General features: G+C 33.5%; 2 protein-coding genes across 4 annotated transcripts in view; both read right to left on the reverse strand.

Annotated features, from left to right (window-relative positions):
- The window catches only part of LOC134847010 (zinc finger protein ubi-d4-like), a 601556-nt gene that overhangs the window by 452065 nt on the left and 129880 nt on the right, over positions 1–19611 (reverse strand). The window lies entirely within an intron of this gene.
- LOC134846455 (uncharacterized) lies at positions 1450–10033 on the reverse strand. 3 transcript variants are annotated; one of them, XM_063863817.1, is made up of 4 exons: positions 8782–10033; positions 6611–6845; positions 2460–2656; positions 1450–1678 (listed from the first exon to the last, which is right to left on the reverse strand). In XM_063863817.1, exons 2-4 carry the CDS (start codon positions 6639–6641, stop codon positions 1571–1573), a joined length of 336 nt encoding a protein of 111 aa, XP_063719887.1. In that variant the 5' UTR covers positions 6642–6845; positions 8782–10033; the 3' UTR covers positions 1450–1570. The 3 variants fall into 3 exon arrangements, with proteins under 3 accessions (XP_063719887.1, XP_063719885.1, XP_063719886.1); XM_063863815.1 differs by having other exon boundaries at positions 6611–8241; XM_063863816.1 differs by having other exon boundaries at positions 6611–8155; positions 8453–10033.

Raw genomic sequence — 19611 nt, forward strand, 5'->3', positions numbered from 1 at the left:
GCAAGATTCAAAACACGTATGATTACACTTTTTAACTGCTTAAAGAAACTAGGAACTAAAATTATCGTTGATTTTGAAGCCGCTGTTCGCAACGCCATTAAAAAAATGCAGCCTGATCCAGAAATAAATCGAGTCTGTTTCTTTTACCTGGGCCAGGCAGTTTGGCACAAGGTACAAAAAACTGTTTTTACAAGCAAATACATAGGCGTTGATGAGTTTCGCTTAAATTTCAAAAATTGATTTGCGTGGCGATCGTTCGCGTTGACGATCTAGCAATCGCATTTGAAGAGCTCAGAAAAAAGGTCCTTCAGAGGCGTTTCAGAGTCTAATGGAAAACTTTAAAGACGCCTATTTCTAAGCCTTTCGAGGAAACAGACGCGTCAAACCAAAGTTTGACATTGCCGATTGGAACATTTTCAATTGGGTGCTCAGCGCAGAACCTTGTACGATTAATCCATTGGAGGCATGGAATGGCAGCATCAGTAGATTCGTGTCGACAAAGCACCCATCCTTCCCCAAGCTCATCACACATTTCAAGGAAAAAAAAGCCGAAACTAACGGAGAGACGAGGATGGCTGGTGATGGCGATATTATCAGAAAATCGAAGCCCAAATATTCACTCGCCAATAGAAAACTCGAGTGCCATTGAGCAACTCGAGCAAAGTTATTAAAATCGAGTCCACATACAGACTTATTTAAATTTTTGAAACTTTAATGTACATATATTCTATAGCTTCATGTCGAGCAAAATTATTTTGAACTCGGAAACTTGTTATTTGCCCTCTGACTCTAATAAAATTGGAAAAAGTTTTGATTTTTCTTCTATCTAGTCTCTTTAATCTAGTTTGTTGAATCACTTTTGGCTGAATTGTCTCAGTTTGTTTTGTTTGCGCTGTCTGTATTTAAAATTGGCTGAATTGTCTGTGGCTGAGTTGCCTGCAAATTGCATTTTTAAACATACTTTTCGAATTAATTAGTTTTTATACCGTTTTTAAGAACAGGTGAATATTTTATAACTACTGTTAAAAAACTAAGAAGGTTGTAAAGAACAACCCTGCTTTAAAAAGAAGCAACAATATAAATTAAAATTAACCCGTCATTCAAAAACGCGCCAGTGAATTGTGATAACAACGGATGCTCTGAAAGTTACTACTCCCTCAGGCATATCATCATCCGTATTCGTCTTTATAATTGGGTTCTGCAGCGGTTGACCGGCCATGAGCTGAACATATCGGGTTTTGCCCTTTCAATCGTAGATAAATGGTCTGGACTAAAATGACTTGCTGAATGGCACAGTAGGAAATAATTTTTAACTACTGTATTAATTTTTTATTAATACCACCACTCAGTAAAAACACTACAACAGTAACATATAAGGTGCACAAGAGTTGGCTCCTTAAAAATCTGCTTCAGAGCGATTGTTTGAAAAATTTGATCGCAAAAAAAACGTGAAGTACGAATTTTTTTATTTAACCTTGCTAAAGCTAAACTATGGATCAGAATAAAATAAAATATCGGTTTTGGGCTGTTTTTGTGTTGAATCACAGAGTGCTTCTGTGAATATTCCTCTTCATTCGTCGGATGTCATGAAGTGATATGCCTGTGAGAACTTGGTAGTCCCGTAGACCACTGTCTTGGCAGCTATCCTCACAGAGTAATGAGAGTCGGGTACTAGGTCCTGCAAATGAAAGAAAAGGCCATAACTCAATTTCATAAATATTATCAAATATATTAATTAACCTGTCACTTTTACCTGATGTATTAACTTTTTTAATCTCAAAAAAACTTTGATTGCTAATTGAATTTTAGCCAAAGTTAAAAAAACAACATAAATGATATTCAGTCAAGTTTTCAACAACAAAAAAAACTTGAATTTTTAACCAAATTATCAAAAAAAATATGATTTCATTTTAACCAAAATTTGAACAATTAACCTGATATAATTTTAATCAAAATTTGAACCAAAAACTGGAATCGTGAACGCATCGATTAGAAATGAAAATTCTTCTATTTCTCTATAATTGTGAATACGATAAGAGCAGGGGCGGATCTAGGATTTTCTCGAGGGGGGGAGGGCAGATTTTCTAAAATTTTGTCGAACTTTTTTTTGGTTGACTAAATTGGTGTCTGAGCTCTTCCAAATCACTAAAAAGACTCTATTTTGACAAAATTTTCTGCGCCGCAGAAAATTTTTATTAGGAAAAAGTCGGTCAAAAAAGGCGTTTTTTAAGCATTTGACCAAAAAATCGCGTTTTTTCGGCGCGCGCTCCCCCTCAAAGTTAGCATATATTGGCGCCCAAGGCGCCTTTAGAAAATTTATGGATCAGTCAGCCGGAAATTGCTATCTCAAATTAATGCAAAGGGGATACACTTTGGGTTGGCAGGGGTTCGAATCCCTGAGGGGAAGGGGGCGTCCACCCCCGCACCCTAAATCCGCTTGTGGATAAGAGTGTAATCACCTTCAGCTTCGCTTGGCTCTTTTGTCCAGGTGTGACAATCAGTGGCTCCTCAGTTGTGTCCTGTGACTGGTGCAACATCACCACTAGAATGAACTCGGAGATGTCCAGACCAGCCAGAGTGCTCCACTGCACTATCACCTCAGTCGGGTCCACGAAGATCACCCGCGTCACCTCTGGAGTCCAGCCTATGCTGCTGCCTGAAACACGCAAATTAACTCAATAGTCATCATAATAATAGTCATAATCATGGTCATTAAAATCATCATAAACATAATAATCAAAATCATGACAAAAATAACCATAATAATAATCATAATAATAATCATAATAATAATTATCATTATAATCAAAATCATAATCATAATAATAATATAAAATAATCATAATAATTTTAATCGAAACAAGACTGCTCGTATCAGGGCGAAGCCTTGAATGTTCCGACTGCCTCTTAAAGTTTATGGAGCAGCAGTAATAACATAAAAAAATTAAATAAAATAAAATGAATTGACTTTTTTTTTCTAAAATTTGAAATTTTTATGAAAATCATCCCCCCGCATGCCATATAAAGTATAAAAAGATAGATTTCGTTCCTTGTAACAAATCAATTGTGGCAAATAAGCTTCGTTCAACCATTTGGAAAGATTTCTAAAACGGATTAAATCTCCGCTTACGCATTAAAAGCGCGAAATATATCGCGCGTTAATTGTCCCAAATTGGCCAAAATGGCAATCTTTAAACCCCCGTAACTTTACGAAAAATGATCACAGGTAAAATATCTTTCCAAATTTGAGCTCAAGAGAACAATACCTTTCGAATGATGTAAAAAAATTCCGTCAAAAATGGCTAGTTAAAAAGTCGAAATTTGTCTGAAGAAAAAAAAACCCACCCCGAGCACAAATATTCCGTCACTTTCGTATCGAAAGTCGGAACAATAATAATCATAATAATCATAATCATAATCATAATAATAATAATAATAATCATAAAAATAATCACATTCATTATACTAATGATAATCTTAATCATAATAAACAATATCTTTTTGCTGTTTCAAGTTTTCAACCTGTCAAAAATTGATAAAATATTCAAAAAATCCCAAACTTTTTTTCAGTTTTTTTGTGTTAAATACTAAATAACTTATGCGAACCTACCCGGGTTGACCTCCATAAACCAAAATGCTTATCTTACAATTTCATACACCGAAAATGTTTATCATACAATTTTATACATCAAAGTATGGAAAAATGCTAATCATACAATTTACATACAATTTCAAAAAATCATTGAAAAAACATTCAAACTAGTTTCTGCGGCTATTTGAGCCAAATAATAGTCTGGTGATGAAAAAAAATGTGTTTCTTTTTTTATAGAAAAAAATGGTTGTCATACAATTTCCAAAATGCATGCATAACGTAGTCCTGGATACACAAAAATTGAATTTTTTTCCGTTTCTCCGGATAACTTTTTTCAAACCGGCTACAAACTCCTATTTCTTTTGTATGGCATGTTTATATATGCATTGATCAATGTCTGATAATTTGAAAATTTTAATTTTAAAAAAATTCATCTTTGAAAATTTTTACCAAAATTTAAAAGTTTGATACTTTCATATATGATTTGTGAAGAGAACTCTTACTCAATTCAAGTCGTTTCCAATGCATTGTAAATGCCAGACAATCAACACTTCGGTGACTCTAGTTTTGAGTAAACCATGGTTTTAGTCACTTGTGTTCGATCACGAACACATCCCTTAAATTTACAGAAATAAAATTTTCGAAAATTAGTCTTTTGGTTTATGAAAAAATGCTTGTCCTACAATTTCCATGTACAAAAAAATGCTTACCTTAGAGTTTTCTTAACATTTTCCGTATCTATGGAATTGTGCAAAATTGTATGATAAGCATTTTTTCATACTTGAAAATTGTAGGACAAGCATTTTTGGTCAACCCGGATATGTTTAGTGATATATTTTGAGTCTGGTAATCCATGAAAAAGAGCAATTGCGGAACAATAAAAATTATCACTATTGAATAAAAAGATCTGTTTTCGAGCGCCTCAGTTCTTTTTATTAAATATTTTGAGCAGATACTCGCAAGTTACGTTGATGTTCCTGTAGTGTCTTGCTTTTGGCTCCCACTTATTAAGAGACAAAAGTCTTACACAGAGTTATAAATGCGTATCACTCACCACTTTTGTGCAAAAAAATTGTTCAGGGGTTCAGTTTTTTTCTCAATCATTCTTAAAAAATTAAGAGAAATAGTTCAAACGTTTGAAAAAACGTGAGAAGTCTAAAATGAAAACTAAATAAATTCAAGAAAGCAGGTAACAAAAATTAGAGGTAATTTTTAGAAATTTCCCATATATTGCAAACCTTATTTCAACTGCTTCTATCGAGACAGAGAGAGAGAGAGAGAGAGAGAGAGAGAGAGAGAGAAGAGAGATAGAGAAAGAGAGAGGTGGGGAGGGGAGGGGAGGAGAGAGGGGTAGAACAGAGGGGGAGGAGAGAGAGGGGGAGAACAGAGGGGGAGGAGAGAGAGGGGAAGAACAGGGGGGGAGGAGAGAGATAGGGAGAGGAGAGAGAGGAAATTATTACAAGGTCATATTTTTGACGTTCAAATCAATCCACTATTTTAAAAATTGTTTTTACACCTTGTACCTATTATTTTTAGTTTTTACATTACCAAGTGTATCAAAAAGATTCGAACACCGTATAAAATCAAATTGTCAAAATACCAAGATCCGTAACAAGAGAGCCAGAGCTTTCATTGATTATAGAAAAGTTTTATAGTGAAAGTTAGAAAGCTCGAAACTAAGAGAAACTATTTTTCTCGCTTTTCTGCTAAAATTCGACAGATTTTAGCTCAAAAAATTTTAGAAGCTAAGAATTTTGATTTTTTAAAACTGGTTTCAAAACATTAATGATAGCAGTTAGTTATTCTTGACAACGCCTTGATATGGCGTACAAACATTAATCGGGTAGTTTTCACAAAAAATGCATTTAAAAGATAGACGTATAGTTTCAACAACTCTTTCAATCAACAAAAAAGCTCAAAACATCTGAATCTGAAGAGCATACAGCACTGACATTTCCGTTTTTAGTTGATGTTTTTCCGCTTTTTTGCAAAGATAACGCTGGTAGAAGTTCTGCTTTTATACTTGCAACTGGCTCATTCTCTTTTAAATACTACAGTGCTGATTTAAATTATCCGGACAAACGAACAAAACTTGAATTTTCAAACGCGTTTTTCTCAAATTGGGTTAAGATAAGACAAAAAGTGAACAGAACAAAAATTGCTTAGAATTTCATCAGAATTAATATGGTGCAGTTTTTTCTCCGAAATTCTCAACCAAAATTTTACCCCAAAAATGGGTCATTTTGGCTTTTTTCAATTAATCAAGAATTACGCTAAAACTACTTTGTTAATTGATAAGAATATTATATCATTGGAAGCCTCTTACGCAGCTCAACAAAGTTTAAGAAGGGTTAATTCTCCAAAAATTTGCGCAAATTGTGTAAAGTTTGTTTTTAAGCAAAGGTTCTGGGTTTTATATAGTAAAAATTACATTTATTGATTATTAAGTGAAAGCTTTTTCTCTTATACTGGTTTTTGGAGATTTATCCCTTCTTAAACTTTGTTGGGCTGCGTAAGAGGCTTCTAATGATTTAATATTCTTATCAATTAACAAAGTAGTTTCAACGTAATTCTTGATTAATTGAAAAAAACCAAAATGACCCATTTTTGGGTTAAAATGTTTGTTGAGAACTTCGGAGAAAAAACTGCACCATATTAATTCTGATGAATTTCTAAGCAACTTTTGTTCTGTTTACTTTTTGTCTAATCTTAACCCAATTTGAGAAAAACGCGTTTGAAAATTCAAGTTTTGTTCGTTTTGTCCGGATAATTTAAATCAGCACTGTATTGTTATGTTTGTTATATGCATTTTTGAATTAAAGCAAAGCTAGCTATATTATCTAATCAATCATTTCAATTTTGTTAAATCCCTCAAATTCTTGCAGAGAGATTTTAGATTTTCACATCCCGTTGAACGTTAAATATCTAGATACCCGCCTTTGTTTTGAATCAAGTAATAAAGGAATGCTATGCCTATTGAATTAATTATGAGGATTGTTAAGAATCTTTCATACTGACCTTTAGTTCTGAGATGACTTGGCAAGTTCATTTGCAGCTGAACAGAGAGGCGGTGAAGTGAGGCTCTTCTTATTCTTGTTCTTCTGCTTCCTTCCTTCCTTTCTTCTCTATGTCCTCTCAGCCCTGATCGGTCGTAAAAATGTCAGCAGCAGAAGCGGACGGGATATTGCACTGCCTCTGAGGGCGACATCAAGGCCAAACACAAGATGCCAACATGTATGAAATACAGCTCTGACTATGACCAACACAACAGACAAGATATAATTTATAGGAGGCAACTGAATCCAGCAATCGGAAAAATCGGCCGGGGACTTTTCCAAATCAAATTTATCTAGTTGTCGTCAGAATAAAAGCAAAGTTAATGAAATTGACGTCCGGTTGAGACAGTTTTTTGGCCGGACTTTATTTTTTTTTAACCAAACAAGCGAAGATAATGAAAACTTGAATTCGATTGAAATGGAAATCAAAAACGACAAAAGTGTAATATGGTTTTTAGACAAATCAGATCATTATCTAGAGCATCCAGTGAACATTATAAGAATCCAAAGTTAAAAAGATATTTCAGGCAGCTTTTAATTTACAGTTCAATGAAGACAAAAAATTGTATTTGATGAATTCAGAAGTATATCTGCTCTCTGAGTTCAGTCAAATCTCAGCGATGATTATTGATGGATATCTGGAACTAGTTGTAATGTCTGGTCGCAGTTCCAATTCACTGGGAATTAGTTGATCAAAATTTAATGCGGTCTTTTCAACTACCAAAACAGTTGAGCTCAATTGCACTTTACCTGCAAAATTGTTCTATTTTTGGCAAACAGAAAAAAAGATAATCGATTTTTTCGCCGCGCGCGATTACCTTTTAATAAAGTAGCTAGCGGTGATAAATTTTCAGATCGTGCAGAATAATGCGATGGCTTTGGATTCGAACTGAGGCAAAATTTGAAAGGCGCATCAAATTTGAAGACATTAAGGTAATCAATATAATTGATTTGCTTCGACTGAATCAATCAAAATAGAAATAACAGCTAACCCAAACCATCAAGCTGTAAAGAAGCTCAAGATGCTAAAAAAAAGTCCTTGCGTTCTTCTGGATGACCGATTTTATATAACAATATGTAAAACAAAATCGAAAGTGAAGTCAATCAAAATCAATGAATTAAAAATAGAATGGAGTTTTTATGAAATAACTTTGTTACCGCAAATAGAAATCATTTTCAAATTCATTTTCAGAAGTTTGGGATACTTTTTTAAGATACAATCATATATTTCAAATTATTTTGCTGCACTTCTGAAAATATTATATAAATTAATCTCCGACTTTTTTACGATACAGGAATTGCTGTGGCAATTCTGCTTTTAAGTTTATATACTTTTTTGCAGTTACAATCTAAAAACAAAGTTCATCGGGACAAGATGGTTGAAATGTTTTAAAAGAGAATTGATAAGAAAGAAGAAGAAACAGGATTGATCGCTTGAAAGGCACTCTAACTCCCTTGTTCGAATCAGAGGCTTTCAGGATTCAAAAGATTACAAGGCAACCCGGCTCTGTGAAGTTTAATCGAAAAGAATTAATTCAAAAGAATTTCTAAATTCAGAGGCTTGATTTGCGAAAAATAAATGCCTGAAACAAGCTAAAAACACCTAATGAGCTCGCATTTTCCGCATTGCTAAATTTTTTTGATTCGATACACAAAATTTGAAAGAAGTGCCCAAAAATGATACCAACGAAGACAAACGAATTATTTGGGGTTTAAAACATTACGAGGGGAATTTGACGTTAATTTGTATAACTTGAAACAATCCTTTTGGAATAAACTCGAATTTGACTTCATATATACTCACAGATACTTGAAGGCATTCGTTAAGTCCCTGAAAATCCGTTCATAAACAAACTGACATTCTTGTGAATAAATTTGGATCACTGGCTGTATCACCCCGTCAATAGGGATCTCAAGACACTAACCGGGGATTACCTTCAGCGAATTTCAATTTACCCCAAGAAGCAAAGGCGCTCTTGTGGCAGAATTGAAAAGGTTAAGTGAACTTGATAAAATGTGACAGTTTCCTGGTTTACAATGAGGTATTTAAATTTGAGCTCATTTTTTGTTTAAAACCAATTACGTTTCAGGAACAGGAAATGAAAAAGGGTGCTTTTGTGAGGAGACACTTACCTGAAATATGACTAGCTTTATGGCGCAAATTTTACCTTTTCCTGTTTTATAACCGCTAAGGGACACATTGGCTGTTAATACAATGCAAATAGCCTGGAATAGACCATGTTCAAAACTCTATTTTTCCTACACTAGCTGCGGATTTAGCGGAAATTTTAAGACCTTATTGAGAAAAGAGTCATTCAAAGTAGTGTCATTCAGTGGGAAGAACAGGCAAAGTTTGTCTCCTCTGAGAAGACCCCTCTCGGAAATGTCACAATATCAGACAGTAAGGTTATCATATGACAAATTAGTTTTAATACAGAACTTTCATCTGACATTTTACATCTGACGCGGGGGCGAATCTGACTCTTTCACCCGGCGGTTGCAACAATGACACTTTTTTAAAGATTTATATCGGAAGAAAAGGCTGTTCAAAAAGTCTCATTCCCATTATATTTCACCCTCACTTTGTACCGCACATAAGCAGGCAGTCCTAACATTATTCGAACGAGTAAATAGTAAATAGGAAAGACAGCAATGACAAAATGGATAAAAATCAATTCTAATGATGTTTTTTAAAAAACATAAGTATATGATAAATTACACGAAATCCTCTTTGCGCATAAAAGGATCCTAAATATATAATTTTCAATTTTTTTCTTGTCTAAATAATCAGTTTTCTGTGCAATTTTCAAAAAAAAAAAATCTTTTTCTAATTTTTTTATTTGTTCTGTCGTTTTTTCGATAAAGGAGTGAAATGAAGCTTCAAAAAATAATTCTATAGTTTTAAACGCTCATGTGATAAAAAATTAATAACTACAGATTGCCATTAACAAGGTCGTGAGACCGATTGAAACGCCCCTATTAGAGAAAAAATCTCAAGACATTACAGTCATGAATAGTTTACGAGCAACATGATTGAATCGAACGAATGTCACGCAAAAACGAGCGGTTAGAAAGCAATCGACAGCTATGCAATACGGAAAGCAAAAATCAAAATTTTAGTGTAAAGAAAAAACTTTACTTGTTTTTTGATGCTAATCAGCGAAGTTTTAAGCAGGATGACGACATTTTTTTATAAGTCAAGGAAGTTATATACAAGATTATTTTGAGTCAAAAACTCCTTTTTCTTGTCCAAAAATGACAAAAGATTGAACAAATGTAGTCACAGAACTTTGTGCAACTTGCCCACTCTTCTGAATCGTTTTATTTCAGTTTTTCATTTGTCCCGGGTTGACCAAAATTGCTAATCATACAATTTTCATTTATGGAAAAATGCCAGTCATTCACTTTTCCTGCACTTTCATAAAAAACACAAAATTGCATGAAAGATCTATGGTTAGTTATTTTTCATATATGGAAATTGTATGACTAGCATTTTCACATAAACCAAAAAAAAAAAATTTTATTTTTTTAAATTTAATTTTTCAAAATGTTTTGAATTTGTTTGTGACCAGGAGCTGATTTAGGGGGGGGGGGGGGGGCGGGGGCGGACGCCTCTCTTCAGGGATTCGACCCCCTTCCGACCCAAAGGGTCCCCCCTTTGTACTATTTTGAGAAATTCATATTTGGTGACGGACCCTAAAATTTTTCTAAAGGCGCCTTGGGCGCCAATATGTACTAATTTTGAGAGGGAAGCGCGCGCCAAAAAATCGCAATTTTTTTGGTCAAAGTTTTCCAAAAAGGGCCTAAAAACGAGTACTTTTGGCTTGTTTTTTTTTCAAAATTTTGACCAAAACAGGGTCTTTTTATTGATTTGGAAGAGCTCGGAAAATCAATTTGGTCGACCTAAAAAAAAGGTCTACAAAATTTTCGGATTTTTTTTTGAAAATCTCCCTCATGAAAATCCTAGATCCGCCCCTGTTTGTTACCGGTTCTTTTTACTCATTCCGCCCAAACTTCTTATTTTGTGATTTGTGATTTTCAAAGTCTAAATGCTAAGAAAAACACTGATAGCACTGGTTGATTTTCTGAATACAAATGCGATCACTTTAATCTTAAGCCGACTTCAAACCAGGCCAAATTTTGAGCAGATACGATGGTAGTCATTTTTTCCCTGGCGCTGTTTTCTGTATTCTTTCTCTAATCTGGGTAATCTGGCGCGTATTTGAAATAATCTTGAGTCATTTTAGGCCAATTCAGCTTATTTATAATTTGACTTAAAATTGTGAACAAAACATTTTGAGATGGTACTGAATTTTGATTGGCTAATTCAAGCCAATCGAATTGAAGAAAATAGTTTCAGTTCAAGATGTTGAAATATTGATTTTTGGGTGGAATAAGTAAAAAGACCCTCGTGACTGAACACAAATGACAAAAACCTGGTTTACTCAAAACTTGAGTCACCAAAGCTTTGATCGTTTTGCATTTACAACGCATTGGAAATGACCTGAAATGTACATAAAGTTTTCTTACACAAATGATATCAAAAAAATCAAAAACATCAAATTTTTAATTTTGGTTAAGGTTTTCGAAGATGATTTTTTCTAAATTTGAATTTCTAAGACATTGATCAAGGCATACATAAACATGCCATACAAAAAAAATACGAGTTTGTAGCGTTTTTGAAAAAAATTTATACAGAGAAACGGAATATAAATTCCAATTTTGTGTATCCAGGACTATGTTATGCACATAAAAACTTAAATTTTTGAATGAAATTTTTTTTTTTTTGGAAAATGTTTGTTTGAGTACTAAATTCGATTTGCGTTGAAGAAAAAACAGACAAATTTTTGTTGTCGCCATCAAAAAATGCTAGTCATACAATTTCCATATATGGAAACTACATGTTTATCATTTTTTTTGACAAAAAGTTTCTCTTTTTTGTTGAGTACGATACACCGACTTTTATGCCGTAACAAGAAAATTCTTTGAAAATTCGATGACACCATTTTAGCAAAATGTTTGAAATTAGTCTGATTAGTTTTTTTCATAGACTTAGTTTATGAAATTGTATGATTAGCATTTTTGGTCTTTGGCGTTCAACAAAAGATGTCAGAAAAAGGCTCCTGGCAAGAAGAACAATCATCCCTAGATAGGCTCTGAATTTGGCTCAACAAAAACATACAAAACTGAGATCAAATTTGCGGTGAGCAGCACTTCAATTGGTTGATGATTAGAGAAGAGAATCAAATAGAATTAAAGTTGTTTCGCTGTGCCCGAGGCAGGGTCCTAATTTCAATTTGTAGACATGAAAGCAGATTAATTCGAAATGCAAATCAATTTTGAAAAGAGACGTAACTGCCCGAGGCCAAAGAAAAAACGGCGATAACCTCGTATTTCAAAGGGCTTTATCCGTTCTTGGAGGGATCAAGCGAAATTGGGGGAATTTGGGATTAAGGTAACACCATTGGAAAACTAGAAAAAAATAAAAGGAAGCAAAAAAGAATTGCGAGGCTGAGCAGAACAAAATTTGAATAATTGGGAATTGCAATTCATTTTTTCTCTCTTTTATATTCCTTTTTGTTCCCGAAAGTGAAAACATAAAATGAATGAATTGAGTTTAAGTAACATTTGAAAGCTGCGCCAAAAACAACTTTGGAGGAACAAAAAGTTGATAAATGGATAAGTCAAAAGATAGGATAGAACTTGTTTCCTTATATCATAATAAATTAGTTCAGATTCAGACAGCTATAGTTCAAAATGGCTCTCGCTCTCTATAAAAAGCTTCAACCTTGAATTAGCTTACCAGCTACGTCAAATACAAAAAAAATCTTGATAATTTCTACAAACAATTCGGGCTAATTCGAATGATAGCCATGCAGGTTATTATAGACGTTTGATTGATGACTCATTTCAAGTTCAAATTGAATTTATTGGACCAAATTAACATCCCCCCAAGCTGTTTGGGGGAAGGATGTTAACTTGGTTCTAAGTTGGGAATTTTCAGCCCATCAGAATCGAGCATTTTACATGCAGCACTTAGCAAAGTTAATGCGAATTAAATACTGGGAAGGAAGATCTTCAATTTAGTGTATCTGAGGGGGGGGGGGGATTGAGTATGTTAACTTGATCCAATTTGTTTTTTAATGAATGCCTCTTTTCAAGTTCGTGATAATTTTTGGGTTACATGGTTTTTTTAGGTCTATCGGTTTCATCGGGAGGAAATTTTCGGCCAATTTAAAGTTAATTGCAAATGGGGAAAATTAATTGACTGAATTTACCAAAAAAACTGAATTTTTTGAACGATTTTAAACTTCCACTTGAAAATTAAGTGACGTCAATGAAAAAATCAAAATACGGCATCAATCCGAATTCAATTTTCTATCTTAAATTGATTCGATACCATTTTTAGACATACGCATCGAAGTCATGTAATGTAGGTAATCAAAAGACAATCTCCGTCCAACTTTTTAATTCAATCTCTTAAATTCACATTAGAGAGAACCCAGCATTCAACAATTTGAAGTCATTTAAGTAAAGGTTTTGTGACGTTCAGCCCAGGATCATTATGATGAATTGTACATGCTTGGCGTGGTTGTATATAGATTTGAGATAAGCAAAAACATCACGAACTTTGCACGGTTTCTAAAGCTTATCAACTTTTAAACAGCAAATGAAAAAATAAAATTCGTATCATATCTCGTGTAAATTGCTCCTTAACAGTTAATTAGAGAATCCTATTTGTTTCAATTATGGAAGTATTGCTAAATGAAGCTTTGAGTTGAAAGCAGCTCAGTTTGTTCGACTTAGTCGCCAATCGATAGGTTGACACGCCATTATTTTACCTCTTAGCTCTAACAATATCCTCACCCTCATTAGCATTGTTCCCTACACAACTCCCAGTGGGCAAAAGAGATGGGACGAAAAAGGAAAAAAGACAAATTGAATCAAATGAATCCTCATCAGCACCCTTTTGGCCCCCAAAGAAGCTGCTGAAATTGGAAAGTGGTGTCGGCGAACAATAAGTTCGCAGTTAGCATTTAATCTCACGCTGAGTTAATTTGATAGAGCGCTAATGAGAATTTATTTTAAGATTTGAACTTGGTATTTTTGCAGCAGTGATGCTACTAGGTTACGGTTTTGATGCGGCTTAAAGTTTCGATTCTTAGGACTGAAGAAAAATATTTTTTAAATCATCTGATGGTTTGCCTTGAAGTAAAGTGTAAAACGACATCTCGCAAAAAAGGCAACTCGTACAAAACAGGAATTACGATAACTCGCAAAAACTCGCAACTAACTCGTCAGCTAATCCTTTAATTACCCCTAAACTGACCCGTAATCTCCCCACTACATATCCGTTAATTTTAAACTTAATTCAAAACAATTCTTGGGGAAAGATTTGGGGAAAAAATTAACACCAAAAATTGAGTCCAAAACCTTGATTGCCTTAATTGATAAATTATCATTTTGGTTTCTAAATATGTTTTTACTCATTCGAACAATGTTGCAATTCACTACAAGTCAGCGCGAATCTTGATCTTTGAATATGAAAAATTAAAGAAATTCGATTTAATGAAAAGAATGGGTTAACATCATGAAGATGCACAAAAAAACTTTGCAATTCACAAGTTACAATTGTGTTAACAAATCGGGAGAACGCGAATTGTCCTTTAATCAAACCACATATACAACAAAACAGTGACCAAACAGAGGGAAGTAGACGAAGTTTACGACTCAACACCGGCGACATCAAACAGGACTGTTTTGTATCGGACTGTTTTGTATGGGAATGTTTTGTATATGCACCGTTTTTTTAATGCAGTTAAGACCGCTTTTTTCAAAAGTTATAATGTACTTTGATTTATTTTAAATATAAAAAAATAAATAAATAAATACATTTTGTTGTAAATATTTCACGCGAAATCGAAACAATGTATACCTGATAAAATCGAGTGATAATTCAGATAATACTTTTTCATTTAAAGTTTGAACTGCAAAGTTTTTTTTTTGTTTTTTTTTTTTGCTTTTTGGGAAGATGCTATGGTTGTAGAGCCAAGGATCAGTTTTTCAGGGCTGTATACGACATTAGAGGCTAAAAGTATCTTTACTTTTTTTCTTTTTTCGATTTTGGGCTAAGCTAAAATGCTGATTGAAAGGAATGAAATTGATAGCTTCATTGACAAAAATTAAAGTCACTCAAAACCTGTAACTGGATGTAATTTATCAGTAAATCTCTGAAGATGGTACGACTAGCAGTTTAAATCTGTCTGAACTGCATACGGACTGAAGCAAAAATGCCTATAGAAAATTCGGAAAAAAATATTTGCACATTACATTCTCAATACATAATTTTTAAATACGCAATAGTTGTTATGAGCTCAAATCATAACCCAATTGAAACCTTGCTCATTGAAAACATTTTCAATAAGCATTACACTGATGCACATTCATTACACTGATGCAAAATAATTAGTAAAAAGAATGCAAAAAAAAAAGTGACACAATGTTTAAGCGTTGCAGACTTCTATTTTCGTTATGAAAACTGAAAGACTAAACATGAGTTTACTTTTTTTGTTGCCTTTCCTTCGCACCATGTAAAAAACGAGATTATCTAGGACGAAAAAAATCTTCTAGTCTGTACAAAATAGTCCAATACAAAAAAGTCCTGTACATGAAAATTGTAGCAAAGTACAAAAAAACAGTCCCATACAAAACAGTCCCATTGATGGAAGTGATATTTATTCCAGAAACTAATTTAAAAACTTCTCTCGTTGTCAAAAAAGTACATTTTGATTCCAGCTAATCCGGATGGCAAAAAGTAGTATAACAGAGAAAATAGAACAACCTAGATAACAGCAGCGACCACTCAGTAAAAGCAAAAATACGCGAAATAAAAAGCTAACTTAATTAAAAAATGAACTCATTTCTTAAGCCATGCAAAAAGAAACAAGTTGTTCAAATTGTTTGATTTGTGAACAATTGGCAACGTTCAATAGAAACGAAATCACTTATACCGATGGAAATTATGCTGATTTTTGAAGGGTATGTTTATATTAAACACCGAATACCGTGAAACAACTCCTTTTCCTGGCACTGCACACAAACTAGTTGCAATGGAGGAGTGCGTACAAAAGAGGACTCCGTTGAGATCGTTAGAGATAACTGTTACTTCCATGATCCGGCTGGCATCGAAAAATGTAAATTCAGAAGATCAAGTTCGACGCGAGAAAGACCTAAAGTTGGCAGAACCAACTTCGCTGACTGGATTTGACTTACCACTGGCCCTGCAGAAAACTCACGATGGAGAGCAGCTCCTTTGCACAATTCAGTCCCTAGGATAAAAAATGAGTTTTTGTGTTCGTCATGTTGCCTGGGTTAAACCGACTATCTTTATCAGACGATTGGTTTTGCCATTTTGCGAAGGAACGTTTTTGACTGCTCCTATTGTATTCTATCAATTTTATACAATACATACTTCAGTTGAAGGATGCTTTAATTTTTTTCTATACACTCTGCTACTCGATAAAAAGGAATCAATTTATTGCCACTTCCTCAGTGTTCTAAGAGTTGAGTCCCCAAAACGCATTACAATTGATTTTGAAGTAGTTGTGCGAAACTCAATAATAGCTACGCATCAGGTCGCTCAAATTCGTTTTTTTCTATATGAGTCAAAACGTCTCGCGATGTGGTTAAACATCAGGCAATACTTACAATTACAACCTTGACTTTAATTTTTGAGAGCTTATGCGAAAGTTTCTCGCATCGCAACAGCATTTTTTCCCGTGGAGGACGTCCTGGCTGCGTTCGAGCTTCTTCAAGATATGGCATCTGAAGAAAATCGGCCCATTTTTATTTTTTTTCGAGAACACGTATATTGGCAAGTTAGCTCAAGGACGAACTAAAGAATGCGGAAAAGCTCTTAGAAAAAATATGCGCAGGACAAAAAGTAGCCAGACCCAAAAAAGTTAACTAACAAAAACCCGACAAAAACTTGTTCACTATGATTAGGTCATATCAACCCAACGATATCAATGGGTTTTTGGAAGGATCTAAAAATGATACTAAGTTATAATCAGAAGTTTTGTTTTAATTTCAATTTTCAAAATTATTCGACTTTGCCATGCAATAAAAAGTTTTCCAACTTGAACTAATTTCCTCGATTTTTTAAGGTTGACCTACAGTCGATTTTAAACCGTCAAAATAATGGACACAATCGAAGTGTTGATTTTCTTCTGCCACTAGCACAACTCTCTAAGATTGAGGTCTTTGTTGTACTCTAGATATACCCGTTATCATAATTACCCAAATCTAATCTTTTTTTTTTGGAAAATTGGAAAAATGTTTGTGCCGTCGGGGATTCGAACTTTTGATCTAACGCTTTAACCTTTTTAACATGAGACTTTTGATTTTGATCTGACTTTTTGAGTTGGATCTTTGGTTGTGTGATCTTTAATAACGCTCATGTTTGATTTTTTAAAGAGTAAATCGTTTCTGTAGGCGCTGAAAGACCAAGGTCAGACACTTCGAATGGTTTTTGATTTTTTCTTAGAACTTTTTTTTGCTTTTCGGGCTTTTTTGTATGGGACTGTTTGGTATATGTAACCACAATTTCATAATCAAAACGTTTTATAACATATCTGTATAATAGTTTTGGTACTTAATTTTGACATGCTTAAATTTTTTTAACCCCCGCACATAGGTTGTTGAAAAATGAGCCAAAAAATAAAAACAGAGCAAAAAATGTCACAAAAGTAAACAAAAACGTTAAGTAAACTCAACTTAATTATCAACCAAAATTGCGACCAACAACAAATTGGGCTGGCTGGCTTTTCAAAAAAATCAAAATAAACTTTTACAAATTTGGTTCAAAATTTTTAAGAAATCGAAAGATTCGAGAACGACAAAATTAAAAAAAAACTAACCAAAAACAGGAAAAACAACTGTTTTCCTTCTAAAAAGTATTTTTTTTAAAAAAAAATCCATTGTTGATTTTAAAAGAGTAGAAACAAATTTGATTACCCATTTGAAATAAATAAGAATTCAAGGAACATGCCATTTAGTAAAATGAAAACCATATCATAAAGGTTAAAACAATCGAATTTTTTTGCCTTGCTCAAAAGACAGAAAAAACCAAAAAATAATGAATTTTTTTCTTCGGCATTTTATATGCAGCGAAACTGTAAGTTTTTTCTAATGTGTATAATCCCAGCGAGATCAACAAATTGGAAGCATAATAAAGTCAAGCGATATATCAGATAAATCCTTTTCATTGACAGTTTGAACTGCGAAACCCATATGAAATATATAGGAATTGAAGGAACATGTCAATTAGTAAAAATTAAAACCATACCATAAAAACTAAAACAATTGAACTGTTTTGCCTTGCTCAAAATACAGAAAAAAAATCTATTCTTCGGCAATTTATATGCACAGAAACTGCAAGTTTTTCATGTGTATATTCCCAGCGAGATCAGCAAATTGAAATCATAATAAACTCAAGCAATATATCAGATAAAACCCTTTCATTGAAAAATTAAACAGCGAAACAAGACTTTTTGCTTTTTGGGGTCAAGAATCAATGATTGAGTGCTGCAACCGATATTATACGTTTAAAAGTTTTAAACATCAAATTCAAAAAATCGCATTTGACTTGCAACTATGGGGCTTGAAACAGCGTTGAACGCGAAAAAGTTTCCTAAAGTATACAAAAAATGAAGTTTGCCTCAACCTGAAATTATTTAAACTGTGCATATCCATCGGGGTTTCTATTTCACTAAAACAACGATTTACAAAGTCTCTTTTTAGCCTTTTTTTTACCAAAAATTTCATATATCCAGTTTTACTATGTATTATCCGTTAGGTTTTTTAACGCTAACAAAGCCTCCAAAAACCCAAGGTGAACACTGACAGCACCCCACTCTAGGGTTGAGAATTTCAACTTTTATTAATTTGAGAAAAAATTGAAAAAAAATATTAAAAACGCCATATCTCGGAAACCGATAAGATTCGAGCGGTAATATTTCGAGGCCACTCTTGAAACCCCTGAGTGTAATCTGAAATTATTTCAGATTATTTTATTTTTCAGATCTAAAAATACTCAAAAAAAGCGACAAATTAATCGAAAAAGCCATTTTAGATAATTAGAAATTTTGCTAAGTTACATCTGGTAGCGAACGAATTTGCAACTGCTAGGTGAACTCTGAAAAAAAATCATTAAGGTCGAAAACTTCAATTTTTACCAGTTTTTTATCAAATTTTTTTATCAAATTATAAAAAAACGTTTTTCTTGCCAAATTTGCAATCCTGGATGTAGCTTGACACCATTCCACTTTAGGGTTGATAATATCAAGTGTTTTTAGTTGTTGTAAGTCAACGTTTTATGAAAAAAATGAAAAAATTTTAACAAGGACATATCTCGGAAACTAAAATCATTTGAGCAGTTATATTTGAAGCCAAGATTGAAAATCCCGGAGTGTACCCCGATAGCACCCCATTATAGTGTTAAGCAACTGAAACTTAGTTGAAAAAAAACAGAAAGCTTCAAAAAAATTGCGTTTAATACAGGAAACAACCGTCAAGCTTCAACAGGTGTATAGTTAACCGCGAAATTTTACATTTGAATGGACTTATCTATTATAAGACGTACTTAGCTTCAAAATTTGTAATAAGTACTTAAAACGTTGAACTCATTGAAACATACAGAAATTGCAAACTATTGGACTTTCTTTTAACATTGCAACAGTCTCAAAGATATGTGTCGTGAATTGCTTATTAAACAAAAGAAAGGGGGCCTTAAACGGGAAATTAAACGACAACCAAAATAGACGTGACCAGAAAAAATGAATTAAAAACTAAATGTATGGGTAATTAGACGTAATTGTATTGTTTGGGTCTGAAATTTGTTTACTGACTACAATTAACGTTCGTTCGTGCTTGCTAAATTTTGTTAGCCTTTTGATGGCCGTC

The sequence above is a fragment of the Symsagittifera roscoffensis genome, chromosome 5 (genome assembly GCF_963678635.1).
Source record: "Symsagittifera roscoffensis chromosome 5, txSymRosc1.1, whole genome shotgun sequence".
NCBI lineage: Eukaryota > Metazoa > Xenacoelomorpha > Acoela > Convolutidae > Symsagittifera > Symsagittifera roscoffensis.